At 43.7% G+C, this 23,234-nt stretch overlaps 2 protein-coding genes across 4 annotated transcripts in view; one reads left to right on the top strand and one right to left on the bottom strand.

Moving 5' to 3' along the window:
* On the top strand, positions 1-15,189 carry TMEM179 (transmembrane protein 179). Its single transcript, XM_064423179.1, has 4 exons — positions 1-583; positions 4,436-4,573; positions 6,043-6,121; positions 7,045-15,189. Exons 1-4 carry the CDS (start codon positions 282-284, stop codon positions 7,222-7,224), a joined length of 699 nt encoding a protein of 232 aa, XP_064279249.1. The 5' UTR covers positions 1-281; the 3' UTR covers positions 7,225-15,189.
* C6H14orf180 (chromosome 6 C14orf180 homolog) overlaps positions 14,620-23,234 on the bottom strand; it is a 16,436-nt gene continuing 7,821 nt past the window's right edge. For all 3 annotated transcript variants that reach the window (XM_064423178.1, XM_064423177.1, XM_064423176.1), the window contains 2 exons: positions 22,162-22,188; positions 14,620-19,378 (listed from right to left, as the gene is read on the bottom strand). In XM_064423178.1, coding sequence (XP_064279248.1) covers positions 19,176-19,378; positions 22,162-22,188 — 230 coding nt within the window. In that variant the 3' untranslated portion in view covers positions 14,620-19,175. The remainder of the gene's footprint in view (positions 19,379-22,161; positions 22,189-23,234) is intronic.

Below are 23,234 nucleotides of genomic sequence, written 5' to 3' on the forward strand. Positions count from 1 at the left end.
GCAGCTGCCTTCCTCCCTCCATCCCTCCATCCTCCCCGCGTCCCACCTCACATCGCTCCCCTGCGTCTCTACCTCCTACATCCCTCGTTCCTACATCCCTCCTCCTGCATCCCTCCCTCCTGCATCCCTCCTCCTGCATCCCTCCCTCCTGCATCCCTCCCTCCTGCATCCCTCCTCCTGCATCCCTCCCTCCTACATCCCTCCTCCTGCATCCCTCCCTCCTGTATCCCTCTCTCCACCCCTCCTTCCCTCCCTCCCTCTGCCTGCGCAGAGCCGCGGACATGGCGCTCAGCAATTTCCTCTTCGCTCAGTGCATCTGCTATTTCCTGGCCTTTCTCTTCAGCTTCATCGTGGTGGTGCCACTCTCCGAGAATGGCAACGACTTCCACGGCCGGTGCCTGCTCTTCACCGAGGGCATGTGGCTCAACGCCAACCTGACGGTGGAGCGGCAGCGCTTCACGGTGCAGGAGTGGGGGCCTGAGGCTGCTTGCCGCTTCAGCATCTTCACCGGGCTCCTCTCCCTGCTGCTGGCCACAGTGCAGGCCTGGAGGACCCTCTTCTTCCTCTGCAAAGGGCACGAGGAGTAAGTATCCCAGGGGATAAGCCCGTGCCTCCCGCAGGCTGGGGCACGTGGGAGCAGCGTGGGGTGAAGCGCTGGGCTTGGCACCAGCCAGGTCATCGGGCTCCCCAGAGGGCTTTGGGGAGAGCTGCTGTGTGGCCCCTGTCTCTCTGCACACACACAGGCACGTCCCCAGTGTGTCCAGGCCCTCTCCAGAGGATGCTCCTTTGGGATGAGGGGGTCAGATCCCCTGCTCTGCACCCACTGCCCTTTGGCAGTCCTGGTGTGGCCACTCAGCTGCAGTGGGCATGGAAGGATCTGGGGGCTGTGGGGTGATGCTGGAGGCTGGGACCCACAGGTGCCTCTTGACCACGGTGCCTCTACACATCTGTGCCAAAGGAGGCCTTCCCCAGGTGTGTGAAAAACCTTGAAACAACATGGTGGTGCGTGGGGGGCCAGGAGGGAGAAGGTGGTGCCTCCCCTCTCTTTTTTGTGCTGCTTTTGCTGTGTACATGGCAGCTATTGCAAACAGCTATTGCTTGGTTACAGTATGAGGGCAACGCTGAGCGCTCCTGCAGCAGCTCAGGGTGGCACTGACTGCTGGTTCCTGTGCTCACACAAGCCAAGGGGCATCCTGTAGCAGCATGGGGAAGGATTCCAGAGCATCCCACCCCAGCAGGGCTGGTGAGAGGATTGGTGGGCCTGTCATGTTCTGTGCTTGCCTCTCTGGTGGCCTGAGAGGGCAGAGACCCTGGTGCAGGTAACCCACAGGGCCAGGGCTGGACAATGCACTGGTGCCTGTCTAAACTAGGAAAATATTTTTCCCATGGTTTAGGAGCCGTGCCAAGGGTTAATCACTCCTGTCCAGGTCTGTTTGGACTGGAGGTTTCTTGGGTAAGGGGCTGTTACATCTGGGCTTGGTAGCCCTGGAGACTGGGTAGCAGTGTTGTCTTTCTGGCTCTTTCCAACCACTCTCAACCTGCCTAATACTCAAACATGCTGTAGTAAGTGAGGACCAGAAACTTATTCCATATTAAAACGCACCTTACACTAAATATAACCACATACTTCTTAATGTCTTTGAATTTGGTTTCCTCAGGTGATCCAATATCTGTAGAGGGTTAATTGAATCTCAATGCTTTGCAAGTCAGAGCTAGCTAAATTTTAGAAGAAACCAGCAGTAAAAACCCTGTAATTGTGACATTTGGATTAGATGTTTGGCCTACTTTCAAAAGTGGCTGTTAACTTCAAAACTGTTGGGCAGGCCCCTGAAAAGTGTCCCTTTAGGAGCTCCTTCAGGCTCCTTTGGGTGTTTTATAACACTGTTCATAGCTGCTCCAGGCAAGAAAGGCAGAAGGCTGTTGGGTGATGGGGAGCAGAGATGGAGCAAGTTGGGATGATGAGATAACCACAGAAGACCACAGGAGGGTACAACATGGCAAGATGCTTGGGAACAGCAGTTTCTTGGGAAGAAGGAAGGTCTGTCCTGTTCCACAACAGCCACCATATGAAAAGCAGGCAGGGCTCACACTGTCCTGATTTCAGACAGCCATTTGTTAACAGTTCAAATGGGTGCAAAAACATTTCTGTTTGTATGGAGAGATAAATGTGAGCTCCTCACCAGTAGCTGAGGAAGAGCCAGAATGTCCTAACTGAGGATCCTGTCGAGGAGGATCACTGCTACTGGGCCAACTCCAGGGTGAGCCAGCCAAGGCAGTCAGGGTTAGTTAGCACCCTTTGTATCTTTCATGTGCAATGGCTTTGAATGACTGCTGACAGATTATTTTCTAGCAGTTGTGACTACCAAAAAACCTTAAAAGGGTCTCAGCACCCCTTACCTCAGCAGCCTGGGGCTCTTCAGCTCAGCTGAAGGGTGGAGGTATAACTTCATTGCTAGGATTGCAATGGATACACAAACTTTAAGTGTAAACACTTATTATTAAAGGACATTCACTCAGTCTGCAATGCATAGCTTGAAGTTCTAATCTAAGGAGGAAAAATCAGATGATCTAGAGATCCAAATAAGAAGTTTTATGTCAGGATGCCCTGGCATTGGTGGTGGTTACTCTTGCCAGATGCAAATCAAGTGCAAGGCTGAGCCCTGCTTTGTCAGTGGAAGGTCAGATCCTGGGTCATGGAACCTCTCTTGCTGCAGGGTAGGAAAGAGAAGGAGAGCTGAAGATCCTGGGCTGTGATGACCCACTGAATAGTCCTGGTAACTGCTCCTTTTCTAGAGCTGTTGCTAATTCTTGTTCCAGGTCTGTTTTATTCTGTGAACAGCTCAAGTCTTTTCTGCCTCTCAGGCCAGCCTGCCATGCTAAGGTGCACACAGGTAGGATGATATCTGACTTCAGCAACACTCGGGATGAAATCCAGGCTGGCTGTGAAATCAGGGCAGAGAACATGCAGAAATCTGGTATCTCGTAGCAGCTCTCACTGTGTGGGTGACCCCAGCACACAGAAGAGGTGAGCTGATCTACTTCACCAAGCCCAGCTAAACCAGAGCAGGATTCAGCTTATTGTTCATCCAGAAGTCAGGTGTCCTGGCATCCAGCACCCACTGCAGTTTATAGGGGCACTTCTTGAAGGTGATTTATTTCACTTTTCTATCAGTCTTGGGGTGGGACAGCTGTCACTTTGGAGAGAACCTAGACAGTCCCTCTAAGGCCTCACCAACCCAGAAGCAAGAATCCTAACTCTGCTGATAATTACTTTCTCATCTCATTTTAAAGAAATTCTCCTGAGGTCACAAATGTATCACATATAATCTGTAGAAATTAGGATTCTCAGCCCAGAACCTTCCAGAACTCAAACACTCATTTAAAAAGCCTCTTGGATTTTCATTTGGTGAGCAACCAGGGAAAAGAAGTGACTGAGGGTTTTTTTCTTTTCTGGGGTGAGTAGATTCATTCTATCACCAGCACAATGAGTGGCACTGGTGAGAAATTTGTCTTATTCATCTTTACCACACACTGACTAGGATGACCTGCCTCCTGGAGCTGCCAGTCTTTCTCCAGCCTGGAGCAAATGTCCAGTTTTTACATAATGTCACATTCCAAGGTGTCCTATTCCAAACAGCCACTTAGAGAAGTTTCAAGTGGAGAAGGGCTTTGCCAGATGACTGGGATTAGAAACTTTTCACAGCTAGAATTCAGGTGAGGAGTTAAAGAGTGAAAATGAGAGAGTGATTCCGTGGCCTTATGGGAAATCTGTAAGCATCCCACCCATCCCACTCCAAACACTGCATGTGCTGAGGGCAGGCCCTGGTGGGGCAGATTTAATGGGGCTGAGATAAATTGATATTCAGCTGGCAGACATAGCATACTGACACCAAAGCCAGAGAAATCCCAGGAGAAGCTGGCCTGCTCTGCAAATTGCCCATAAAACTGAAATTCGTGTCCTGTGATGGCAGTACCTTGTGTTACATTGCTTTAAATGATTATAGCTATCAGTTCTGTGTTTTTATTTTTAGTTTCCCTCTTCTAAGTGATTTTTGTCCCAATTATCACTTAAGTCATGAAATAATTTTAGCTGCAGTTACTACATAATTTGAGCTAATGACATTTATTTTAACAGTGGTGATTTTCATAATTTCAGCTAATGAAAGCCACATTGTGTATGAACAATCACCACTTATTATATAAAGCCACATCTTCTTATGGTTAAAAAAGAAATCAAAATCAAAAGCATTTGCAAGTGAAGGTAGTGTGACTCAAAATCAAGTCCATAGTGTTTCAATGTATTAGGTGTTCTTAATTAAAGATGTGTTTTAAATGGAAACTGATATCTTTGTGCCCACTCTGTGCTGCTTACAGAGACTGCTGATGTTGTGTTTCAGCTGTTTATGAGTTACATTTTTCTTCCCTTTTATTACAGCTCTTTCTTTTACGCCTTCCTGAATCTGCTGATCAGCGCCTTTGTGGTGTTCATCACATTTATTGCCAGCACTATAGTGAGTGTAGGATTTAACATGTGGTGTGATGCAATTACTGAAAAAGGAAGCATGCCAAATAGGTTAGTATTGAAGAATACATTTTATTCATTTTATTTTTTTCATATAGGCACAATTGATCTGTGGTGTTACAAATGTAGTTATTACATGCAAGGTGAGCAAGAGGGAGAAGGCATGTGTAATATGAAAATCCAGAGTTTTTTCATGTGGAACAAAACAAAGCAAATCAAATTTCTTTTTGTTTTGTTATTTAGAAGCCCACAAAGAAAAGTGTGTTTCCATCATATTTTGTGGTCATGATCACATGAAAAACAAATCCATTGTGTTAAATTTTTTTATTTCCAAAGGAATGCTAGAGTTAGAGTTTTTGTAAGAATGGGGGGAGTGTGGCCTTGTGAGCAGGACAAGGGGCTGGGGGCCAGGGCTTCTGGCTTACAATCCTGGTTGTGCCCCCAACCCACTCTGTGACACCAAGCAAGTCACTTATCCTGCCTGTGCCACAACTCATCATCAGACAAAACATTCCTTGCCTTGTAGTGATGCTGTGGATGTCCTGAGAGCCACAGAATGGAAAGCAAAGTACAGATGGCTGATGCTTTGTTGCAGTCAAAAAATGTACAGCTCCTACAATGGTCCACTGTATCCCACAATGCTTGTGCTCCTTATAGGAAACATAAGTTGAGGAAGATTTTCTCCTGTCAAACAGGAGAGGAAAATGTGACATTTTATGTCATATGATACTGAATAAAATACTTAAAGCATACATTTGTGTTGCACATTGTCATATGTTGTAAAATGCCATAGTGAATGTTCTGTTTAGGGCTGCAACGATTAATCGAATTACTCGAATATTCGGTTAAAAATTCAATTACAAAAAGCATCTAATCGAATATTCGGGTAAGAACCCAAGATGACCGACAGCACTGAAAAGGAGAGAGAAGAGGCTGCAGAAATCAACCAAGAGGTAGAATGACAACCTCAAAATCCTGGGATTTTTTTCACAGCAGTAATGGTCCAAGTTATTTGTAAAATCTGTAGGCAGCCCCTATCTTACCATCAGAGTATCGTCTCCTTGCTGGAGCATCCGAAACAAAAACACAATTCCTTCTTCTGAGGCTTTTCCTGATGAAGTCAAAAGGTAACAGAGGATCATACACTTCGTTTCATTGAGGGGTGAAAAAAACCAACCTGGGGTGATGTCAGGGGCAAATCTGTGGGAGGTGAGGGGCAGTGGGAAAGAGGGGTTTAAGGATGCTGTGTTTATAACAAATAGTACAATTCCACTTTTGAAAGATTTGTGTTATCACTTACATAATTTTTTTGGTAAAATAAAGTAATTCTTATCTTAGTTTTAGAAAAGATCAGCAAACAACCTGATGATTGCAATAACTTAATTATCCTTCGATAGAATGTGCCATTATGACTGTTCAAAATACATTTCATATGTTGTTTCATTTTATATTTGGTTTACCTAGAATCTCTTAAATTTTCTTCTTTTTTTTTTTCCCCTTCCAAATGCCTTTCTGGGTAGCTGTGAAGAATTGCAGGATATAGATCTTGAGCTGAACTTGGAAAACTCTGCTTTCTATGACCAATTTGCTATTGCACAGGTAGGTCAGACTAAGTCATGGTTCTATTCCAGTTAATTTGCCATTTGCTTGTTGACCTGGGGTTGCTGGAGCTGAACTACCATTCTCAGCAATCAATGGGGATGTTTCCACTGACTTCAGTAAGTGCTGAATCAGAATGATAGTGATGGGCACATTTGCCTTTTAAATTCAAAACAGACAGTTTTGAACACAGATATGTCAAAGCTTCACCCTACCACTGATCTTGTTAATCATGACAGAAAACTCATTGTTCATCCAAAGGATCAGGTCTGCAAAAGTTGCAGCACTCTGGTGTCCTGGATCTCTTCATTACTGTTCAAAATAATTTCTGACCTGCACCATGTTGTGGGGTTCCTAGTTTTACCTTCCTTAACTTTAACTGAGATCACCTAAGCTACATACATATCAGACCATTGAAAAGAATCAAAGATTGATTCATTCATATAGGGTTGTTTTCTGCTGAATCCATGAGAATTAGACCTCAAAGGCTGTCAGACCTTTCTATTGAATATTCTAGCTGTAAGTCAATGATCAGTCAGTGAACACTGGGACATGAGCACATACTAATTTTGCATCCCTGCAGGGCTGCACCCTTACAAAGGCTTATGTTGCCCCATGTGGAAAGAGGCATTAGCCTGCCTGGAACATTCCTTGAAGGTAACCCTGCCTCTTGGGCATGAGCCAGTTTTTTGTCTTTGTTGCCAATGTTGGCATCTAGATGCCCAGCTCAGGCATAACTACATTTAGGAAAGAAATATGCTAGAAAAGTGACTCCTTTAAATAAGAACCCATGATGTCTCTAGATTTATATTGGCATGACTCCATGGGTTTTGGTCCAGCTGAGGTTTGCATAATCACCTGGACAACTGCCTTTGTTCTCACAATACTGTACTGACCTCTTTATGATTTCTTTCCTTCTCCAGTTTGGTCTCTGGGCTGCCTGGCTGACTTGGCTGGCAATTACCATTCTGGCTTTCCTGAAAGTTTATCACAACTACAGACAGGAGGATCTGCTAGATAGCCTGATCCATGAGAAGGAGCTGTTGCTAGGAAGATCCGCTTCAAGATCTTCTTTGCAAGATGACAAAAGTGGCATGATCTAAAGTGTAAGCAAATTTCCAGGGCAGGATCTAGATTTTACTATTCAGTAATGTGAGCTGAAGCTGAGTCAGGGTATTGAGTGTGTGAGATCTTTTATTTTCCTGAAATGAAATGTAATTGTGAATTACTCACTTCCCCCATGAGAAACTGTTGGCAGAAATACTGATATTAGGATAAAGAGGATGAACTGCCCTATGTGCCTATGGCACAGCAAACTTTCTGTCCTGTGCAGACAAAATTTGTAACCTGCCCTTGTCAGCAGAGCTCCCACGTGCCATCACTGGCTTTTGGGACAGGGGCCATTTTTGAGGACTGAGCTGGCAAGACCAGGCTACAGCATCCAGGCTATTTCTTCAAACTATTCTTCAAAAGCAGTTGTAACTGGATCTGCATTCAGTCCCTCCTGTGTCCCTCTCCTCCCTTTTGCCAGTGAAGCTGCCCCTGCTCTGCCTTTACCCTGGGGAGCTGCAGCTCTGGTTGGGGTGCGGGCTCTCGCTGTCTCTGCTTTCGCTGTGTGTGGATGCAGTGCTGACAAACATGTTGCTCCTGCTCTGATTTTATTTCAAACATAGAGACCTGTGTTCCAGACTTGATATTTAGTATTGGACAGTGTTAATGAATTCCATGAAACTCGTATATTATTATACCACCTGTCAAAAACTGTGTATAATATGGAAGTTGACGGAGAACATTTGTGGATTTGTTTCATCTTAAATTTTGGCATGAGCAGCATTTATTATGATTCCTGAAGTGAAGTGTAGCTAGAAATTGCTGAAGCTTGCATACTAAGAAATTAAGCTGAATAGATAGTATTTATGTTTGTGCATTTATAAATGTAACTTGGTCCCTAACATTGTATACTATTCTGTTTTGAATATTAGAATTTATTTGTGATATTTATTTCATTTAGAATATGCAAAATTACTGTAAGCATTTGCATTGTAGGTTTCTATATATAAACATAGCAAGGAGTTCAAACAGCTGAGTTATTTTATTGGTAGTTCAGTGCTGAATGGGTCCATTCTCCCCACTCATGGGCAGGAATTCCAGGGCAGATGAATTTTGCTGTGAAAAGGAAGAAGAATTGCTATTTACACAAAGCTCACTGGTGACTGTGTTGTTGCTTTCAGTTTTGCTTGGCCAGTGCTTCAACAAATCAGGTGGATTGTTGAGATCAGAGGTAGCTCTGATAATTAAGAAGAGTCACTCAGAGGAGTGTGGGATTTGCACGGCAGAGAAGTAAAGCTGCGCTAGGATTCAGCCTTTATCCCCTGTGCACATTGCACAGAAGACCCCAAATCAGCACAAAACTTAAGAAAACAACTAAGTTTGGACTGGAGATTTTTTTAGGAGTATGCTGACACTGCCTGTGGTACCTGTGTTTGAGTTGAGACTGAATTTATTGTAACAGAAGTGCAAACCACACACGATTATATGACCTGGTAAATCAGAATGAGGGGAGAGAGGACAGCATGCTTCTACCACATCAGAGCCCAAGCCTGGGGTTAGCACAACCATGCAGATTTACTGTTGTCTTCTAGGGACTCTCTGATGCTTAGTTAAGTACCAGCTTAAGCATTTCATTGAAACAGAATTTGGTGTCGTGACAAATCCCTCAATTATTAAGCATTTTAGGGCATAAAATCTGACATAGTATTTAACTGCTAAAATGTTCTCATAGACTCCTCCGTGGGCCTTAAGCAGTAAGCCAGCCCTGTGAACATTGCTCAGAGCCCCAGCTGGCCACAGCTCTCTGTAGAGAGGCTTTGCCCTTCAGCATGATTTCTGCCCACAAGAGAATGCAATTCCTTTGAAAGCTTTGCAGCAGTGGCTTTTTTTATAGTTGGGAGCTGACATCAGAGGAGGACTCCTGGAGAGGGAATCAGAGATCAAGTTAATGAATGCCAACTTAAAATTCAGATATCAAGACTGTCAGAGTGCCTTTTTAAAATTCATTTGGTCTAATAGTTTGGATATTAAGAAAAGTCTCTTCACTGAAAGGTTTGTCAAGCACTGGAACAGGCTGCCCAGGGAAGTGGTGGAATCACCCTCCCTGGACATATTTAAAAGAAAGGTAGATGTGGCACTGAGGGACATGGTTTAGTGGTGGCCTTTGCAGTGTCAGGTTAATGGTTTGACTGGATGATCCTAGAAGTCTTTTTCAACCCAAATTACTCTGTCTCTAGTAGGAGACACACTTTTGCAAGTACCTGAGTTCATTGCCAGGGAATGACCTTCTTCATACCAAGAAGAGCTTGGGTCTTGTAAGTTAGGCTGTTTTCCCAGTTTCTCCAGTTTCTCCAGCTGTAAAAGGCAATCTCACTTTCACTCAGCAGTGATGTCTCTTCCCACAAATTACTTCAGTGCATGCCTTACTCCTTGTGTGGAACCATGATGCTGCTTTGTATAATATATTTTTTGTATATGCCAAATCAGGCTTAGGCTGAAGTGAGGTGTGGGTGGGGACCACTGTTCCTGGTGTTGCCTGAGGGTTTGAAGAACCATGAGACAGAAGATAACAAATGTCTTCTTGTGGTTCTTGCTCTGAGGTACCAGGGCCCAAGCCTTGTCTCTGGTTCTGAAAGAGAAGATGCTGCTTGAGGGTGAGGCTCTCTGGAGTTCATGCTCTCTTCTGCCTCTCCTGTCTTAAGGTTTTTTTCCTCCTTTCCACTTCCATGAGAAGCAGCAAACACTGGTCCTGGGTTTGGAGTTGCCATGCAAAATGAAAAGAGGCTGAAGCTCTTCTATGAGTCCCATGTGAATGGGACTGTTTTTCACACCTTCCCTGCCTTGACCAGGTGGGATGACACTGGTACCCCCTTGCAAGCATCAGTGATGCTTAAAAACAAAGCTGCTTTTGATGGAAGCCCCTGTGTGAGTCAGAAGGCAGAGCACATAGTGAGAAGGTCTCTGGCTGACCCAAGGAGAGGGAGGGTATGCTGCAACTCCCAGTTTTTGGGCACACTTGGTATTTTTTATGTTTTCTACAACCTCTTCTCTTAAAGCTTAGCCACTCAGACCAGGCTGGTGATGCCAAGCTGGAAGTGTGCTAGAATTTTGGTATAATTTATGCACACATACATACCTACCTGTGCTCTCTCTCATGCACTTCTCTCTTTTGTACATTTCTGATGTCTGATTTTAGTCACCCATTGCCAACCAGCACATCGTGGGGCTGAGTCAAATTTTGCATTTCTGTGACATTTCAATACCTTTAATTTGCCATGTTCAAAGGCAGGGAACACTCTAGCAAGAGTTGTATTCAAAGAACTAGAATGCTGTGTGGTACTTATACTCGTATTTATTTATTTATTGTCACATGGTGCAAGGGGAAAAACCTTTGCGGCCTTTCAAAGGCACTGGGATGTTGCCACACTATTATCCTGTTGTACCAAATATATTCTCTGGCTACCATCTGTGGTTCAATTCCCCACCAATTCCCTGCCAGCAGTCCTCATTGGGCTAGAAGAATCTAAGCTAACAAGTGCCATCTGAGCTTTTAGATCAATGCTGTTTCTTACTATTTTTTATAATGGAGAAACAATCGGAGCCATCTTTTGGAACAGAACTTCCTCATGAGTGCATTCATGCACAAAACATCCTGTACCACTAACTCATGAGGCATCTTTCAGTTGGGAAATTTCAGTGGGAATCACAAAAATAAGAGCATGATGATTTACTGTAAAAACTGAAGGACACATTCATACTATAGCAGCAATTCTATGGTCCCTTAAAAAAGGAGGTGTTACAATAACCAATGATGGATGATGGAGTGTACAGACCTTGTCATGAAAGCATTTTCTGTGTATGTACAATGCACACAGATAAATGCCAGTTCCACTGCTCTTCTGTGATGTGGATATGGGCTCTTCTCTAACCAAGCAGCTTTGGCTGGTGTAGCTGTTAGAATGCCTTAAATTTCTACACTTCCTTTTATTCAGCACTGGGACTTGTGCAGTGACAATGGTTCTGATAGCCAGAGGTGGAATTGATGTGGGCAGAGTGGGAAAGCACTGGCCAATGCATAACCTCCCAAAGGCTGAGGTGAGTTTCTAATGCAGGTTTGCAGGTGTTTCAATTCCTCCCCTTTATTTGAGTAACATCCTGCTGCTACCCTAAATGAGTCCAGTTAGGAACAGAGTCAGATTTCCCTTCAAGGCCTTCCCTCCCCAGTATGGAACACTGCTGCTTTAACCTATGCAGTGTTCAGGATGCAGGGAAGAGGAGCTCACACTTTACAGTCACATTGCACACAAACCTGGTATTGGATGTATGTGGGATTTGTCATCTCCCTTTTTCAGAGACTTCTCAAACATACTGCATGTAAAATCACTTCTACCATTTAAATTATAACTTTAACAAAAATCTGGACAGTAATTTATACTAGAAAGACTGGCAATACTTTGTGAAAAACTAATCTGGGTTATGACAAAACTTTTGGTTTTTTTTCTGTATCAATGGCCTGAGTATCCTTGAGTGAATGAGCATCCTGGCTGTGTCCAGATCCTAAATCTGTGCCTCAGACCATTTCCTTTGCTGATGGAAAGGGCCCATTTTTATCTCTTGGAATGTTTGCTTTGGAGACCACAAATATCCTTTCCTTCTGGTTAGACAATCTGGGAAAAAAAGAAGGCTTTACCTGCAGTGACAAAATGCTAATGTAACTTCATAAGCACAGAAATTGTTTTCAAACTATTTCTGTTCCTGGCCCTAGTGCCTTGAAGTACATGTTTCTATTTTTGTCCTCCATAAGATGGAGGAAAGCTATCCTGAGTTGTATTTTAGTACTCACATATATGCATCTAGTTGTTTTTGGTTTTTTTTATGGATGTTTTTTAAGTGGACAAAATTTAACTCAGTGATTTATGAAGTTAAGAACTGCATGGAAAGCAGCACTTTCATGCTCTCCTGATATAGAAGAGAACTGCACTCAGAAGAACTATCATTTGTTTCTGAACAAACAGAAGGTTAGAACAGAATTTATTTAGGTATAGCAAGTACTGCTTTATTTCAGTGCAGACACTTTATGAATAATGTTTTTCCATCCTGTTGTTGAGAAGAGTATTAGCATAGCCATGCTTTCTCTTTAGCTTTTTTTGGTTCATGCCAAAGAGTGTAATTGAACTGCTATTGCAAACATAGATGAATGTGAACGTATTCACACGAGTGCTTAAAGACCTCTACCTCTCACAGCTGCTATAACTGCTTGAACTGTTGTTGCACACAGTAGAGAAAAAAACCTGAATCCATGTGAGAGGCTAAATCCTATTTCCATAGACAGCTAAAGGATTTAGGATTTAATGCTTATTAGCTTGCTGTCAAATCCTCATTGCTAAAAAAACTGGCATAAGTACCCAAGAAGTGCTGTGTGAATAGCACTTTGCATTGATCAAATAATGATATAATTTTGGTTTGGGATTTTTTTAATTTATTTTTTTCTCACCAAAATAAAAAGACAAGAACAGCAATTCGTTAGACATGAAAGGTTATCCTTGATCCCCCTTGAATCCTCCTGCTGGAGCTCTTCTACTTGGCTTGAAATTCCTAAATAACAATTATTTAGCGTGCTGGCTCTGGTGTTTATCAAGGAGATAACTTGGAAGCAAGAGCTGCTCACTGAAATAGCTGGAATTTTTTGTATGTGGTAGAAACCCAATGTGAGAAGCTTTTGTTCCCCCTTACCACTTGACTGTGTTGTAAAGTGAGGGCTGAGCCAACCTGCCAAGAGGTGAGAATGATGATTTGTAAGTACTTTGGTATCTTGGATGATTTCTCACACAAGTGAGTAAACTGTCCTGAGACTAAACTAGTCTACATCTCCTCCTTATTTTCTCCTTTTTTTCGCCTAGATTTGGGCAAATTTAACTCCACTGTGGATACAGACTGAAGTGTATTTATGAATATGAGAAAAATTGCAATCTCTATGGAAAATTTTGTCCAAAAATTAAGAAAAGCAGTCAAGGATTTTCCCTGTTCTCATTCAGCCTCTCTGGATCATGCCACTGAACCCTTCCCTTTACATAAGCCAGGCCTGATTTGGGTGATGTGTTGCTCTGGGAGGTTTCCAAGGCTGGTGCCACCAGTCTCTCCAGGAACCTGGTGGAATTAAATGAGTGCTATGTTAAACCATAAAAAAACTGTTTGAAAACTGTCATGGTATCCCACATTACACAGTCCAGAACTCTTCACCCCATCTCTCCTGCAGCAGAGAGAGTTATTTCTCCCAATTAACACTGTGAAGAGCAAGAGTCTGTGTCTGAAAGGCAGCACAACTTCCTGGAACACACAGGATCTGGGTTGCATCAGTGAATCCATTCCACTTTCTAGGCTGCTGCAAACACTTTTAACCATGGCTGTTGAAACAGGGTCCAGCATTTGACTTCATAAGCTGCTGGCAGCCTCCTTATTAAACCACATTCTTTGAGAGCAGCAGGCAGTCCCTTTGCTCAGTGGTGCTGAGCAGCTCTGTACTCAACAGGATCCTTCTGTGGGGGAACCACTCCACTGGGGTCCACAGCCAGTGCAGGCTGCTGGCATCAGAGCAATTCTGGTCAAACACACTCTAATTAAAACAGCCCAAGCTACACAACTGAGAAATCAATATATTGTGATCTGAAGTACGCTCCAGAGAGGTTTTTGAATGCTTATAACCAAAACAACAATAGCAAAACACTCCAACAGTTCCACTGAAGTTCCTTCTCTCTGAATCCTACAATCTTCAAAAACATTCCTGCAAACTTCAAAGAGGATTTTAGTGCTATCAAGCTGATTGGGTCTTATTTTTCACATCTCTTCCTGACAGAGACAAGGACAGCTGAGGTGTCAGGACAGTGGCATCAGTCTGAACAGAAATAGGTAATAAGGAGTCAGTGCATTTCCTGTGAGGAATTTCAGCTTTTGGGCTGTGACATGAGGGAGTGGTATTGATACCAATTTCAGCCTCTGCTTGGCCTGCTCAGCCCTTACCTGCTCATGTGGTCTCACAAAGCATGTCCTGACCTAAAGTCAGCTTCAGGAGAGAGCCACCTGTGCCAGCTGTGCACAGGTGTAAAGGTTTGGAGGAAAGCAGATTTGGAGGAAAGCAGATCCAGACACCCTACACAGGCCCTTGGTCTAGTGCAGCTCTTGATTGCCCAGGGAAGGAAGGACTGTTCCCAAATCTCTGTAGAGTTGGTATTTGTGAGGCTAGCTCAGTAGCACCCATAGTTTTAAAGGGTTTAGTAGTTTTGTGTGGTACCACCTGCAAAGATCTGAAGCAGATCTTTCTCGCTTGTAAGTCAGTGCAGAGCCTGAAAGCATTTCAGCCTCTCTGAAATGTGTCCTCTGATGTACGAATTCATGAGCTACTGTCTCTTACAGCCATCTGGGAAAAGCTTTATAAGAGTCTAGATTATCTATTTATTTTTTTTTTAATGCTGCTTAAGAGGTTCCTACAGTGGGTATTTGGGGAGAAAACAGAACACTTTTTCATAATTTGTTTAACCACTGAAAGCAGTTGAGGAGCAGATCCCTCACCAGTGTACATAGATTATCCTGCGAGCAGCCACACCAGTCCACACAAGCTGAGGGTAGAGCCTGGCCTGTTTTGAATATTATCTCTGTTTATTTGTATGGTCTTTTGCAGTGTAATGACTGCTTCAATTGCATGTGTTTGACAAAACCAGAAAGGGAGTGAGATTTATTATTGTTTTGATACAGTCTCAAAAGGGAAGCTTTTTACTGGCATTTTAATACAGCCCTTTGTAAACACCCAGCAAAGAAAAATGCTGAATCCAATCCTTCTGCTAGTGCAGTCACTGAGTTTCCTGTGGCTTTAGTAGGAGCTGGACTGGGTTCAGTGTATGTGGTACTCTCCAGCATTACTGATAATGAGTTAATGTGTTTTATATATTGATGCTTTTTGCTGAACAGTGCATCGGCTTTTTATGATTTGGTGAAATATAAAAATAAATTATTTGAAAAGTCAATGTTTCTGTGCCTGTTCTTTGAAAGTGAGTTTAAATTGTTACAATATAAGATTTTTAAAAATGTTCTCAAAGTCAGTGATAGAGTCTTTGTAGTCGTTCCTCACCATCTCCATGCCACAGCTTGTATAGATAAGGGTATGCCCAACCATCCTCAGCTGCCTGAGCCCTTTTGGTATCCTCTTCCAGCAGTTCACCCTAATGCCATTGGAGACAAGGAGAAAATGGTCCTGTGTCAACACGCAGCTGGTTTGTTACCAAATGTAAGGGGAGACCACAGGCTGCATGGACAGGCCATTTTTCTAAATGCCAGCTGGTTAATTTCCTTTGTGTAGCATCAGTCTTTCTCTTCAGCAGTGGGCATAAAGGTTCCCAACAGATATCTTGCAGCAAAGAATTAATAAGAAACAAGTGCACACTATTATCTACTAGGTTCCTGAGTTATTCCTTGGAGGCAGTTGGTAACACCCTTTTATAGCCACAAGCTGCCAGCTCTTCTGCTTGCTTCTAAGTGGCAAAAGGCAGAAATGACAATTGCAACTGCTGCTATGGGCTCATTTCCAGACTATCAGCGTTGGAGAGATGAAATGAAGGAAGGGGACTTGAGGCAGTCTTTGGGACTGCCTTTCACTGGTGCTAATGCTGAGTGCATCAAAAGGTTAATGCAAAACCATCCAGTGTCATGTCTCTGTGTCTTTTTCTATCTCCTCTAATCACATGGGTATGGATACTGCTGCTGCTGCAATCAGGTGCTGTGGATGTGCCTGAAGAGGGTGCTGGCAGCTGCCCTCCATCCGTTCACACTGCAGGAATGGGCTGAGCTCTGTCAAAACAACACCCTTCTGTTGTGGTCTGCTTATTTCTGCTCTGTGTTAGTTACATACTCACTGCATCAAGGAATTTAAGCAGCACTTCCACCCTTAGGGACTGCCATTAGTCCATTGTCATGCCCAGACCTGCTGCTCTCTCCTGGCCCCTTGTCTCCTGCCACCCCAACCACTGCTCCTAGGAATGCCTCCTACCACTGTCTGCTTCAAAAACTGCACCTTAGGTCCTGTCGTACATCACTCCCTCTTTCAGCCCTTTATATCTAAAGCACAGCCATTTCCAAGCTTTATTATACACTTGCCCAGAGCTGGTTGGCTGCAGCACTTCTGACATCTGAAGTAATTCACCAGGCTGGCTCCAGTGTGAATTCAGGTGAGCATCTCCATTGTTTGCAATAAATTTCCTTTTTGCCTCTATTGGGAAATTCTCAGGAGTGGTACTGAAGGCAAATATTGCCCAGCATGGCCAACAAAGGGATTATTACCCACCACAGATAATTTTATTTGACTTTAGAAATCCAAACTCATAAAGGTATCACGCCCAGAAAAAGCATCATTGAACAAGAATAAGGAGAAATCACATCCAGCTCACAGTGGTGAGGATAAAGCTGTGATGGCTAAAGAATGAAGGGGCAGAGAGGGAAAAGGGGTTGTGTGTTTAAGCAGTATGGATGAATGGAAAAAGAGCTTCAGTGTGAGAAGGAAATAAAAGAGGTAAGTCTACAGTGAAGTTGTGCAGCAGTAAAGAAATGTAGGCCCAGGAGCTGGAGTTTTGTCTCCTATTCCCAGTCATGTTATTGACCCACTTCATTCACTCCCACATGCAATGGCTTTCTTAGCTTCGGTTTCTTCACCTACAAGATGCCACCACTCTGCCAGAAAAATGTTTTAGCCTTCATTTATTTCAAACCTTCTGGCTTGGAGGCAATTTTAATTTGGCTCTCTGCTGCCTGCCAAGTATCTGACTGACCACAGTAAACAATCCTGACCCATGAGACCTTGTAAAGCCATGGTGAGACCTCCACAGTGGTCTCAAGATAACTCGAGTGCTGCCTTTTCCCATGCCCAAAACAGTCCCAAACAGAGACAACACAAAAGCCAAAAATAGCTGTTCCTCTGCTAAATATCCCTGGCAGCCCAGATGTGATAGCAGTTCTCACTCACACCAGTAAATTGTGCCCCAACAAGAGGAATGGGGACATTTTCCTTTCATGGCAGGCTCAGTGTAAAGGTGATCCTCTGTCCATCCCCTGGGGAGCTGTGCAGGAAGGTGAGCACATGTGGGGTATTCACACCACCTCCACATTTTCCCTCACAGTCCCAGGAGGAGTCAGACCAGAGCCAAAAAGAAACACCACTTGCCAAAGAGTTTCAACCTGGACATTAAACAGATCACAAACATACAAAAAATGCAAACAGAAGCTGAAATTACCCCCCTGCCCCATGCAGGTACCAATCTAAACCTTCTCCTCCAGAGATTCACCAGCACACAGGTTTAAAACCTTTCTTCTTTATTACCTAAACAGCAGGGCTGAGACAGGGTAGAAGGGAGGGAAGCAGGGGTGGGACTCACCCTTTGAGCTGGGGTACCTGAGTGACCTGTACACAACCCCCTGAGCCAAACCCTGCTCCTGCAGCACTCTCTGCTTCCCAAAGCACCCTCTGCTTCCCAGGCCAGCCCGTGTCCAATGCCTGCCTGTGGCTTTGACAGCTTAGGAGAGGCATGAGAGGAGCCACTGAAGGCACTTCTTTGTCTTGGACTGCAATTTTTCTGACTTGTTCTCAATCAAGCTGCTGCCCCCTCTTCTCCGGAGAGGAGATTGCACGTTGTGTTGCTGTTTGTCCTCTCCTGGTTAAAGTTCTTGGGCTGCCTGGGAGAAGGTTGCTGGGGCAGATGCATGGCCCTCTTTTAAAAAAATAACTAGAAATAAAGCACCATTTTTTCTTTTTGATGGTTGCAGTGGCAGGGGGAATATAAGCCAAGGTCTTGCAGACATCTCTTTATCTTCTCTGCAGTGTTTCCCCCCGCCCCCCAACTTTTTTTCCCTCTTTTTCTTTTACTTACAGGTTCTGATGTCAATTTTACCATAGTAAATAACCCCAAACAGGCACCAGGTGCTAGCTGAGCAGAATCTAAGATCTAAAAAGCTGTTTGTGCTGGTTCTTTGAAGCTTATGAACTTGCAGTCATTTGTTCTCCTCTCAGATAGCCAGAGCACCGTTTCACATGATCTCCATTAAAAGGATTCCTTTCAGAGAAATGCATAGGATGGTGGGACAATGATAAAGGAACTTTGCATCCCACACCTTCATAAGCAGTCCATATTATCATGATATAAGGCCTTGAATACTCGGCATAACCTCTGTCTGGATACAAGCACTATCATTAATCCTGCATGTCAGCCTGTGGGGTTTATGGACTGAATCAAGCCCACAGGATTAAACTACTGTTTTGATGATTAACCTGGGTTTCAATGCTGCTATTTATTATCTTAGACAATTAAACTATTTTCTGTTTAAATGAGTTTTCTTGTTCTTTTCTACACCTGGGAGTCAAGTGAAGCATTAAGAACCAGCCTTTTGCCCATGGATGAAAAAATGCATGAAAGGAAACAAGAAAGCCATTTGCTGGGATTTTACTAATAATCGTTTCAGGTGTATAAATATAGCAGCTTGCCAAGCCTTTGGCCAGCAGAGCAGGGTCTGTGCAATAGCTCAGCTTTATTTTAACCTTTGCAGAATAATTCTTAGGAGACTTGAGGAGAAAGATGGTTTGGTATCTAAAGCCTTGACCCGAGACTCACAAGACTTGTGAGTTTGCTGATGCCTGCACAGATCAATGTATTTCTCTCTCCGCTTTTGCTTCTCATATCAGCAGCTTATAAACTCTGGGTAACCAAATCCAGATACTTGTTTGCTCTTCAGGGTGGATGGAACATGAGTTTGGTGGGACCTCAAGGCATTAGTATGAATGTTCATTGATGGGAAACAAAGGAAAACAACAAAGAAGGAAACAGGAGAACAAGTGTTTGCTGGATGGTGCACAGCAGGGGTGATTTCCTTGCTCTTTGAGGTGGATGCTCATGTGTTCCTTGCATGTGGCTGCAGCAGGCTGGGAGCTTTGCACTGATGTTTCTTAGCAGTGTCAGGCTGGAGGACACTGCTACTGCCTCAGAAACCAAGTCCAGCACCTCTGAGCAACGTGTCTTATATGAAGAAAGAAGATGACAAGTCGGGATTGAAATTCCTCCAGGACTGTGACATCTTGCTTCATGCTGGTGTAGTAGAGACTCACAGCAAGGATCAGCACTGCACAAAACAAGAGCCACAGGAGCACAGGCAATCCAGATGATGTCCTGTCATCTGCTGAACGGTGATGAGGAGAAAAAAAGAAAGCAGCATTATTTTAGTGCCATCTTAAACGCTTCCTAAATTTGATCCCCTGCTGATGCCTTTGTCCCAGAGTTCTGGCAGCAGCAGGGTACAGAGGGCTCTGGTGGTGAGCACTTCTGCAGGCATCAGCTAAGTGATAGTGAGTCACACCTCCTGATGGAAGGTGGTGAGTATGAAAGATATCATCTAATGGAGCATTTAAAGAGTTTAATTACATACAATAAGAGCAGGATTAGCATAGCTAATGCATGATCTCAACTTCCCCTCCAGCAATTATTTTTTATACCTTCACCCTAAGTGTTAAGTTGAAGGCTAGGAGAATATGAAGCTACTTGGTCTAATTATTTAATGTTCACAAATGCTCCATAAAAGAGAGAAGCTATAGATTTCTGTCCTTTTGCCTGGTAAATCAGCTTGTTTGGGGCTAATAATGGGAAGAACCCAAACATGGCTCCCTTAACCAAGAGGCATGTTCAGAAAGCTCTGGCAGTTTGAACCACCCTCAGAGTGCTATGTGTGCTAATTACACCAGAACATGCTCTGCACTTGCTCTTCAGCAAGAGGATACTGTAAAGATTTTTCCTTGCCTTCAAAATATTTTTTCAAACATGTTTAAAGTGCTGCAGGTCGGGCACAGCACACATGTGGAAATCCGAGGGCTGCATTCAGCTGTGTCTCAGTCCCTGGCTGTGTGTATCCATCCCTGGGCCTTGGGGATCCAGTTGGATTCAGCTCTGGCTGCTCAGGCTGCCTGCATGGCCATTGCACAGTCGGCACTATTTCATAAAGCACTTAGAGTATTAAACATGCAGCATAAAGCCAAATTCATGCCTGAATAAAACCCATAGTGTGCAGCTATTTTCCTGCCATATGCACATAATCAATAAGGAGATAAAAATGTGGAGTGTATTATTGTGGGTAAAGGGCCAACATTAGCTGTAACATATTTAAATTAGCTTCTACTCCGAGCCCTGGAATACACACCAGTCAATTAAACTGTCATACAGATGCACAGAGAGGAAGGTAAAAGTCATAAAACCAAGCCAGAAACACATAATAATGTATCAAAAAGTGTATGGGGAAAAGGTAAAATGTTAATAGGCAGTCATTTTATAGCTAACCAGAAACCAAATCAATGTCCCATAATAGATCTGAGTGAATTATTTGCAGCAAGTAATTTATTCATTTGAATTTAGCCCTTCTTTCTGTTTTCAAATTTTCCATGTGCAGGCTTCAGATTTTATAAATTTGTTTATTTGGCGTTATTCTATGAAGGGTTGATATGAAGGTGTTTAGCCAGGGAATTGCTCACCACTTTCTGGTTTTGCAGAGATTTGTGAGTTGGGACTTAGTGTTTCCCTGGTGAGATTTCCCACACCACAGGCTACAGCTCCTGACTGGGTGCCCCACCTGCCTTTTCCAATGTGGGGCTTGGCTGATGAGCACACGTGGGAGCAGGGAAACCTTCCTGTGGAAGCTGAACAGCTTTTCACATCAGCCCTTTCATATGAAGTGCTTGTAACCTGTTTCAACTTTTAAAAAGTTGCTTTCCATGGGAAATTTCTGGGCGAGCTCAAATGTAAAATTGGGCTTTCCTTATATCCTCTCAGTTATGAAATATGCTCTATCCATGAACAGAAATAAATAATGCAGAAGAGTAATTCCACCTGCAAAATTGTGATGAGCTGTGCACATAAGAGCTTCAGCCTGTCACTACATTTAGGTGTTGAAAATCAAATTTGCTTTTCTAGATTACAATTAGAATTTTAATGCTTAAATTTGTTAGTTAAATTGCTTGTTGGAAGAGCACAGACATGTGCCCAGTCTCATGGCAATTCATCTGAGAAAAGCACTGGACCTGAATACAGGAGATTTTGTTTCAGTTCCTGCCTTGGGTACACATTTCCACCATGCCCAGAAGAATATTTGATCTTTGCTTTTCCTCCAGGCCCTTTTCTGGCTCTGGTACCCTGTTTGTAGCCCAATGACAGCCCTAGATGATGCTTCCATTGTCTTGAGCATACAGCCCCTCTTCCTGGACAAGAGCAAAAGCTGAGGGATATGGGGACATCTCCCTGAGAGGCTTTTTGGCCTCCCAAAACTACAGCTCTGTGTGTGTATATATACATGTGTATAGGTACCCCTCCCCCCTTCACTGCCTACAGAGGGGCTGCATGTTGCCCAGGCCCTCTAGAAATTATCACCATCATCAGAATATCCAGACACACTCATCTGCTTGGGGTCTGCGAGGCTGCCAGGCCTCAAAAAAAAGCCCCCAAAAAACCCAAAACAAAACAAAACAAAAAACACAAAAAAACCCAGAAAAACCCCCAATTATTTTTATTATTTCTACCCTGCTGATAGCATATAAATGAATTGCCTCTTCCCCTCATACAAAACTCAGCAGGGAGAACTATTGTTTAGCTTGGGGTGCTTTCCCTGCATATCTTAGTGAGAAACCTGTACCTATTCTAATGCCATAAAATATATTAATTATATTTAAATTAAAAATAGCTTCAGGGATTTAATTTTTGTTTCCACTATTTGTCTTACTAGATGTCTTGTTTAAAATTGCACCAGATTTCATCAGCACCTTGTGCTGCTTATGCTGAGAAGAAAAAGCAGCAACCACTGACAACACAAACTGCTGTGTATATGGAGGGTATATTTGCACAGTGCATCCCACCAGCTGCAAAAGCAAACTCAGGTTAATGCTGTGGATGGCTCACAGTTATAATGTGAAAAATTCAACTTACCCACTACGTAGTCACAGCAGGAAATTACTAGAAAACAAAATGAAAATGTTTTTACTTGCCCGGAATGATCTCTTGGCAGCGGGTGAACAAGAAAAGCCAGAACCCAGCAGTGCCTCTGAAATTGCCTGGCACCTTGGAGATGCTGGGCAACCTCTTACACCACTTTTGGCTCTGGGTGAGGACCTACTCAACCCATGCAAACATGCAGATGCAGGTGCACTTCAGGAAAGTGAGGAAAAATTATTGTGTGCAAGAATTCAGAGGCAGGATTGCTGCTGTTGCAGGGAGGTCAAGAAACAGCTCTGCTAAAACCCCTCCCTATTCCACATAATTCCTAGAAAGGAAAGGATTTAGACCAGCAGGCTGAAAGAATAAAGTTAAGAAAGCACTGTCAGAATAACTTTCATCAACAATATCCTGGAAATGTGTCTGCTTGGCAGGCAGGGCCAGACACAATCCAGGATGAAAAGTCCTGGATTGGAAATGGAAAAATTTCAGTGGTGCCAGAAACCTTCATTTTACCAGCCTTAATGTGAGTAATATTGTGTGGACAAACAGCAAATAATCTAAATCACAGACTGTTTGCAACACAGAATGCTAATGATGGGTTGGAACATTTCTCATGTCTCTATGACAAAGAGTCAGAGTCATCTCCATGCTTTCATCTCCCTGCACGAGCTCCAGCATGGCTTTGCTGAAGCCAGAGCCAGGGGAGACCACCCTGGTCCCCTGGGCTGGACTGACTGCAGCATTCCCAGTGCTGATGTGGGGCATGGATTCTGGCAGAGAACTGAGGGAGTTATTCATTCCCATCAGAATCCTGCTCTTGAGCAGTCAGATGAGCTTCGAGGAATGTTAGGCTGGCTCACTGAGTCTCTCCAGGAGTTCAGTTTTGGTGGGAAAGCCCAGGCCATGTCAACAAGCTTATCAGCTTCCCCTTCATGCATCCCAAACAACGTATTGCCAAACAAATGAGAGTTCTGTTTATAGGCACAGCAGATGCCAAGATTTATTTTCAGAAGCTGCAGCAGTCCAAACAGGTGGCTGACATAGAAATTTTACCATTCTGCCAC

The sequence above is a fragment of the Passer domesticus genome, chromosome 6 (assembly GCF_036417665.1).
Source record: "Passer domesticus isolate bPasDom1 chromosome 6, bPasDom1.hap1, whole genome shotgun sequence".
Classification (NCBI taxonomy): domain Eukaryota; kingdom Metazoa; phylum Chordata; class Aves; order Passeriformes; family Passeridae; genus Passer; species Passer domesticus.